Source organism: Maniola hyperantus, unplaced genomic scaffold, assembly GCF_902806685.2.
Source record: "Maniola hyperantus unplaced genomic scaffold, iAphHyp1.2, whole genome shotgun sequence".
In the NCBI taxonomy this organism is placed as follows: Eukaryota; Metazoa; Arthropoda; class Insecta; order Lepidoptera; family Nymphalidae; genus Maniola; species Maniola hyperantus.
In genome coordinates this window covers 29,513-37,710 of record NW_027188997.1, presented here as the reverse complement: position 1 = coordinate 37,710, position 8,198 = coordinate 29,513, and the positions used below count along the sequence as shown (strand labels likewise).

Sequence of the window (8,198 nt, the reverse complement as noted above, 5' to 3'; positions counted from 1 at the left end):
TTTACGCGATAAAGGCGTTTATAAAATTTTAAACTAGAGCGCTATGTGAGCTGAATTGCACTTTATTGCATCATACAAGGCTTTATTACCTATTTTGAATAAATCATTTGACTTTGACTTTGACTTCATCTATTTCCTTGCGTATTTTAACTGTTTACACTAGGTTTACAAAAGGAACTTATTACTGAGACTCCGCTGTCCATCCCTCCGTCCATCTGTCAGCGGGCTGTATCTCTTGAACAGTAATAGATAGAGAGTTGACATAATCACAGAATATGTATTTGCATAGCCGCTATAACAACAAATTAAGTGTTATTTCCTGTACGCTCTGGTACGGAACACTTCGTGTCCGAGTGCGACTCGCACTTGACCGATTGTTACTTGTTTACACTAACTCACGATGCGGCTCCGGCGTCATGTACAGGAAGCCTCAGAGTGAACTAGCAGTTCAGCGACAGGTGTCCTTGCATAGCTTACAAGCAACAGCCTCGGCACTTAGCCCGGGTGAGTCCTCATGTGCCTCGCTAAACTACTGCTATTTGTACATTTATAATCGCACAACTTACAAACAAATGGTTTTTCGCCAGTGTGAGTCCTTATGTGCTTCACTAAACTACTCTTTACTGTACATTTGTATTTACATAACTTACAAGCGAAAGGCTTTTCACCAGCATGAGTTCTCATGTGACTCACTAAATTACTATTATGTGTAAATTTATAATTGCACAACTTACAGACAAAAGGTTTCTCGCCAGTGTGAGTCCTCATGTGACTCACTAAATGACTAATTTGTGTAAATTTATAATTGCACAACTTACAGACAAAAGGTTTTTCGCCAGTGTGAGTCCTCATGTGACTCACTAAATTACTATTATGTGTAAATTTATAATTGCACAACTTACAGACAAAAGGTTTTTCGCCAGTATGAGTCCTCATGTGACTCACTAAATGACTATTTTGTGTAAATTTATAATCGCACAACTTACAGACAAAAGGTTTTTCGCCAGTGTGAGTCCTCATGTGACTCACTAAATTACTGCTACGTGTACATTTATAATCGCACAACTTGCAAACAAAAGGTTTTTCGCCAGTGTGAGTCCTCATGTGACTCACTAAACTACTGCTACGTGTACATTTATAATCGCACAACTTGCAAACAAAAGGCTTTTCGCCAGTGTGAGTCCTCATGTGACTCACTAAACTGCTGCTATCTGTAAATTTATAATTGCACAACTTACAAGCGAAAGGTTTTTCGCCAGTGTGAGTCCTCATGTGACTCACTAAATTACTTTTTTGTGTAAATTTATAATTGCACAACTTACAGACAAAAGGTTTTTCGCCAGTGTGAGTCCTCATGTGACTCACTAAATTACTTTTTTGTGTAAATTTATCATTGCACAACTTACAGACAAAAGGCTTTTCACCAGTGTGAGTCCTCATGTGACCCAGTAAATTACTGTTGTCTGTACATTTAAAATTACACAATTTACAAACAAAAGGTTTTTCACCAGTGTGAGTCCTCATGTGCCTCACTAAATGACTATTTGTTGTACATTTATAACTGCACAACTTACAGACAAAAGGTTTTTCGCCAGAGTGAGTCCTCATGTGACTCACTAAACTACCATTTTGTGTACATTTATAATCGCACAACTTACAAACAAAAGGTTTTTCGCCAGTGTGAGTCCTCATGTGCGTCACTAAATGACTTTTTGTTGTACATTTATAATTGCACAACTTACAAGCGAAAGGTTTTTCGCCAGTGTGAGTCCGCATGTGACTCACTAAATTACTGCTACGAGTACATTTATAAGTGCACAACTTACAGACAAAAGGTTTTTCGCCAGTGCGAGTCCTCCTGGGGCTCGATGACGCACTATTTTGACAGAATTTGCGTTTTCTTAACTCACGTGAGAAAGTGTTTGCGTAAGTGTGCGCCCTAATGTGGGTAACTAAGGAACATTTCCGTTGAAATATCTTTTGGCAAACGTCACAGATATACTGTATCTGGTCAGTATAGTTTCCTAACTGTGTACCGGATATATCCTGGGAATTGTGTTCGTTTCGCCTCGTCGTTCCAAAATTGTCATTAACACTTATTTTTGCCAACGATTCCTTCGGTTTTAGTACGGAGTCCTGGGATTTTCTTGAATATTCCAAAATGTTTGTATTATTTTCGAACGACAATAAATCCAACTCGTCGTCTGTGTCAGTTGGATGTCCTTCGTTCCCGTGATCGGTCGCGAGTACCGAAGGAGCGACTGAAACAAAACAAACAGTACATACCTAGGGATTGCAATGCTGGACCCAGCAATCCTGATGGATGCAGCACATTTAGGTGTTTGCTGGGTCCAGCGGTGCAGATCTCAAAAGCAAATTACAAACTACAAGAGACCTCCTCCCTCCCCACAAGAGACCTATGTCCAGCACTGGACGTCTATCGGTTAATAATGACGATGATGATGAAGTAAGTAACATCTTTTCGTGTAAAAACGTCACAAAACTTTATGTTCCGCGTTGCCGCACGCACTCCAGTTAGTCGCGCGACGTTGCCCTCCTGTCGCCCTCAGCAATCTATATTTATCTGTATATTTTATATGTAAAAGGAAAGCTGACTGACTGCCTGATTGGCTGATCTATCAACCACTGGACGGATCGAGCTGAACATTGGCATGCAGATAGCTGTTATGACGTAGGAATCCGCTAATAAGGATTTTGGAACACGGTCGTGGGCATAGCCTAGTACATATGTGATATAAATGTAGGTACAGTCCGGGCCGATCGAATTGAAAAATAACAATAACAAACATACCTTTTCGCTAACACGTAACTTCGTTAACACTTTTCACGATGATAAAAATGAAAATATACACGTAATGTTCATTCAATTTATCCATGATTTAAGCAAAAATTTTAATAAAAACTAAATGAAAACAAGAATTCACAACCACAGAAAAAATAACTTTGCAAGTTTTAACGTTTGCATTCTTTAATTTCTATAGAGCTGCGCAGGGACGACATTGCAACCACAGACTAAAAATGAATGAAAGTGAGTGACCGTACATATCGATAATTCGTTCAGAATCGAAAACTAATAGAGTTATTTAAATCAAGTTATTTTAATATAGCGTTGTATACCAACCCAATAATATAGATATATAATGCTGTTTCATATTGCTTTTACGTAATAATATTTTATTTAAATAAAAGTTATACAGCAAAATCTATACTCTATACTAATAATATTATAAGAGGTAATGTCGTTAAGTTTGTTTGTAGGGGGTAATCTTTGGAACTACTGAACCGATTTTGAAAATTCTTTCACCAATAGAAAGCTACATTATTCTTGAGTGACATAGGCTATATTTTATTTTAGAATTTTTAAAGAGTCATGCGTTTAAATGTTTTTTACGTAATTCGGCACTCGGATATCTTGCATCACGGGGACGGGCTACTAGGGATAGGTTACTTTTTGTCCTGGAAAATCAAAAGTTCCCACGGGATCTTTAAATCCTAAATGGGATCAGTTAAGATCAGTAAAGTTCGGAAGAATCATCGCGCGAAGAACTTTAATTTTTAATAGATTTTAATTACAGTACTTTATAAACAAATCATTATTCTATTTATTATCAGTACCCTCATTATAAATGTGAAAGTGTTTGTTGGTTTATCCTTCAATCACGTCACAACGGTGCAACGGATTGACGTGATTTTTTGCACTGGTATAGATGAAGACCTGGAGAGTGACATGGGCTACTTTTTATCCCGGAAAATCAAAGAGTTTCCACGGGATTTTTAGAAAACCTAGTTCCACGCGGATGAAGTCGCGGGCATCAGCTAGTTATCCCCTATAAAATCGAAGTATTTAGATAACATATCGATTATTCAAATCACTTTTTCTTTGTAGTTTTTAAGATCACTTAGTTATTTTTAATGAATATAGTATATGTAAGACTGTTGTCTAATGCATAAATTTTAAGTTCTCACTCGCCATTTTAACTATTTGTGTCCTGTCATATCAAAAGTACGATTTTATCTTCCTATATTGTAAAATGAATGACATTTTACTTAGCAACACCATATATAAGGAGACACAATTGCGTGACACTTGACAAGATGGCGGCGTTAGCTCCAATTTTCACCACGCGCCAAAACACTGTATAACGGTTAATCGTAGTTTTGATATGATAATTGACAGATAGAGCTAAAACAGCGTGTAAGTTTTCATTTATTTCGGACTATTTAGGTTTTGCAAGTACATAAAATCAAATAATTCTTTACATCAGAGTTAGTTCGTTCAATCGTTCATTCCCGATATAGTTCAGCAATAGCGCATCACTAGACGTTATTTCAAAATAAAGTCATGTGATCAGTACTGCCATATTTGTTATTGTTATTTTTTAATTCTATTGGCATGGACTGTAGTTAGTTTCTACAGTTAAAAACTACAGTTGGATTTATTTTGATCCAGCATCAATCCAGCTGGATTCTAAATGCCGCTGGATTGTAATCCCTAGTCCCAACATAGGAGCTAAAACATGTGTAAAGTTGATTGTCTTACCCAAAGCTTGATCGCAGTCTCCTGATGACTCCGGCTTGGGAATAATGTGCCTGCAAGGAATGAAATGTTATAATTATATTACACGTGCGAAAAGCAGAACATTAAAGAGCCGAGCCGTGGGCGAGGGTTTCGAATAGCTTCCTCCTGTAACGCCAAAAATATTTGGTGTAATATGTTATAATTACTAGCTGGTTTAATGATGTAATTGTAAATAATAATTGTCAATTGTCAATTTCAAACTAGTAATAATAAATAATTAATTAACTACTCAAATATAATATACAATTTCAATTCCAGATAGGTTTGACTGAAACAAATCCATACTAATATAATATTATAAATGCGAAAGTGTCTGTCTGTCTGTCTGCTAGCTTTTCACGGCTCAACCGTTCAACCAATTTTGACGAAATTTGGTACAGAGATAGCTCACATCCCGGGGAAGACACATAACATAGGCTACTTTTTATCCCGGAAAATTGAAGAGTTCCCACAAAAGCTAAATCCACGCGGACGAAGTCGCGGGCATCATCTAGTAGTAAATAATAGATAAGTCTGCCTTTACAGCAAAAACTTTTTGGTGTAACATTCTACCAAAGTAAATATCTTGTTCATGATTGTATTTTTGTTATATGATAGTATATTTACCTACACTTCAAGGAAATTTCTAAATAATTTTTAAACACATAAAAAGTGTCTTACAAATGGTGCTGCTGCAGTAGTGGTATGAATGATAAAGTCAGTTAATTACAATAGTAATACACTTTGCCTCATGTGCGATGTCACATCACATATGGTACGTACGCGGTGGGAGCCTGTGTTTCGGTCGCTTGTTCGGCCGCGGCTGGCTCGTCTTCATCATCTTCGACTTCCCGTTTCACTGCAACTTCTTCATCAGTCGCGGCAGTCGCAGTCGCGTCCAGTTCTGTCCGTCCGTCCGCGTCGGAGTGTGCTATGTACACATCACAGTAGTCAGGCTCTGACACTGCCGAGACAATGTCAGACTGCAGTTGGTATTTTACACGGCTTATCAGTTTGACATGTCGTATTGTTATCTGAAACAAGTTCATGCCTTTAGTTAAATTTAAGCACCTAAAGGTGGCGACTGACCTCAAATGTCATACTAGTAATGTCATGTGGACTGACTAGATGAATGCTCAGATTGTAACGTGCTACACTACATTCAAATGACACAGGTTGCACCCTTACAATCTGTTACATATAACAATAAAGTGCATCAAACATTCCTCACCACTTCATGTCTGTCAAGTAGCTCCATCAACAGGGACCGCACTCTCAAGCTCTTGTCTCTGAATGTGCTAAAGTTCACCAGTCTCTGGGCACATTGCACACAAAGCGTTGGTTTGAGCTTTCCTCGACCACACAACTGCAACAAACACAACTAATTCATATACAGTTCCATCTTAGAGCGGCCGTGCACTGGTCTACTGCTCGAGCAGTTGACTCCGCTCTCCAACAGCACACTGACTAATGAATGATATAAAATACAACTTACAGGATGTCCCACTAAATGTTCATATGCTTCTTCCAACTTGTATTTACTCATCAGAACCAGCTTGCTGCGAGTGTCCAGGCATATCATGCAGACCTGTGCAAAGTGTTGTAACTATAATCATTTCCACCTTCCATAATGAACTTTAATGTAATAAGGTTAGCTTTTAAAATGGGCTAGTGTATACCAATAACCAATTAAAATGAAAGCTACGAGCATTATAAAGGATTTACCAGCACTGGTGAGGGGACAGCACCAGTACGAACCCGCCTTGAGCCACTGTCTGTTTCATACATGTCATCGTTTAAAAAATGCTGCGAGCAGACAACAGCACGCTCTGGCAGGAGAGTGTCTTGTTTGCCGAGCGCTCTGAGCCAAGCAGCACGCAGGTGCAGTTCTCTGGGGAACCTGGAAATTACACCCTGGACTTTAACACGGAGCTTCCGTAACGTGTGACTCATAATTAAACAAAAGGCAAATAGCTCTGCCTGGAGGACAGCTCTAGAGTTGGATACAGACTAGCTCGGTTTGTGGACATGCAGTTGCGAGCTGTGCTCCGATCAGCCTGGGTTGGCGGGAGGCAGGGCAATAAGGTGGATCAGGTCAGTTACCTGCCTGCCGACAAAGCACGGTCGCAATTTATTAGGTTATAGTAGGAACACAAAGTTTAAATGAAACACTCACTCGTGAAATGTAATCTCAGATTCGGAGACGATCTCCGCAGTTGTTTTGCAGAACGGCACGCAGCACCGCATTTCTAAGATTTACAAAAAAAAAACCTTGGATTGGATGCCTTTATACATCGATGCTTTTAATAAATTTGTGGATAAAAGTTAATGTTTTGTAAAATAATTATCACAAAACAAGGCATAAAGTTAAAAAATAAAACGTGTAACCAGGGTCATCAATCTTCGAACAAATAGCATGGTACCTACTTCAATTCATTTAGTACCAAAAGGCAATAGCAGACCGCGCTACTGTGACTGGACAAATTCGATATATTATTCTGTGGTCAAGGCATCCCATGTTTAATTTTTCTACCAAATTGGTAGTTTAGTTTACATTAACATATTTGTATTTTAAAGAAAAAAATATTCTCTAACCATTAATTTCTATTTACCAATATTTTATTTGGTTCTACCTTTGGTATGTATCATTGATTTTGTTGAACTGTATTATGGCAACTCAGAATTTCTAAGTCAGTCGTTGTCTGTGGTCTGCACTAAGTGCAACCATGCTTTTGTCGTGTATCCTAATTATTAATAGAAATAGAAATTAAAGTGTCTTTAATATAGAAGGCTGAAGTTTTACTGGCTACAAGAATCCTCCAAGTACACCTATCATGGTTATGGACCCAGGTCACGCCAGAAGAAATTAAAAAAAGAAAAGAAAAGAACGCCACGCCGCGAAATGGAGGAACACGACAAAAAGAACAAGTATGGCGTCACGCCATTTGCCGGCTCAAATTATAGTAACTGGTTGTTTAGAATAAAGATTGTATTGCAAGCGCAAAATCTATACAGTTACGTATTTTCGTCAGAATCAGAAGAAAAGCCGGATTCTACGAAGGAAGGAAAATGCATGGATATTCTGGTCCAATGCATTAGTGATACTCATTTGGAAATAATCAAGGAGTGTAAAACGTCAAAAGAATTATTGAAGAAACTTGATGATACTTTTGCAAGGAAAGGTATAGCGTCACAGTTAATTACAAGAAAAAGATTGTTAACCCAGAAATATGATGGAGTGGAAGGTCTTGAAAACTATTTCATTGTTTTTGAAAAACTGGTAAGAGAATTAAAAGAATCGGGCGCTCAACCTAGTGAGAGTGAAGTCTGTTGCTACATGTTATTGGCTATGCCTCCGGCATTCCAATATGTAGTTACGGCGATAGAAACCTTAAATAGTTCAGATATTACGTTAGAATTTATTAAGAAAAGATTATTAGATGAAGAAATTAAAAGAATAGGTTTGGAACTCAAGAGGAGAGTGATGCATTTATGTTGAATCCAAAGAAAGAACAGAATAATAAGAAATTTAATAATTCGCCAAGCAGCAGCACCAGCAGTTTCCCATTTAACTGTTATAATTGCGGGAAGCGGGGCCACCGGAAGGCTCAATGCCGTT

The 8,198-nt window shown here is 38.1% G+C and overlaps 1 protein-coding gene across 4 annotated transcripts; it reads right to left on the bottom strand.

Annotated features, from left to right (window-relative positions):
• Positions 1-12: 12 nt before the first annotated feature.
• On the bottom strand, positions 13-7,210 carry LOC138404642 (zinc finger protein 271-like). Of its 4 annotated transcripts, none has more exons than XM_069509216.1 (7): positions 6,756-7,210; positions 6,338-6,479; positions 6,075-6,167; positions 5,811-5,945; positions 5,363-5,613; positions 4,562-4,611; positions 13-2,261 (listed from the first exon to the last, which is right to left on the bottom strand). In XM_069509216.1, the coding sequence occupies exons 1-7, from the start codon at positions 6,824-6,826 to the stop codon at positions 496-498; spliced, it is 2,508 nt and encodes an 835-aa protein (XP_069365317.1). In that variant the 5' UTR covers positions 6,827-7,210; the 3' UTR covers positions 13-495. The 4 variants fall into 4 exon arrangements, with proteins under 4 accessions (XP_069365317.1, XP_069365316.1, XP_069365319.1 ...); XM_069509215.1 differs by having other exon boundaries at positions 6,305-6,479; positions 6,756-7,000; XM_069509218.1 differs by lacking the exon at positions 6,756-7,210 and having other exon boundaries at positions 6,068-6,167; positions 6,338-6,353.
• Between the last annotated feature and the right edge of the window lie 988 nt (positions 7,211-8,198).

Bases quoted from the DNA above. Each gene is read 5' to 3' on its own strand.
- LOC138404642 (XM_069509215.1), bottom strand. From the start codon at position 6,826: ATGCGGTGCTGCGTGCCGTTCTGCAAAACAACTGCGGAGATCGTCTCC. The intron at 6,168-6,304 runs GTAAATCCTTTA...CACTTTGCACAG, and splicing joins CTGTCCCCTCACCAGTGCTG to GTCTGCATGATATGCCTGGA. The intron at 5,614-5,810 runs GTGAGGAATGTT...AACTTGTTTCAG, and splicing joins TACTTGACAGACATGAAGTG to ATAACAATACGACATGTCAA.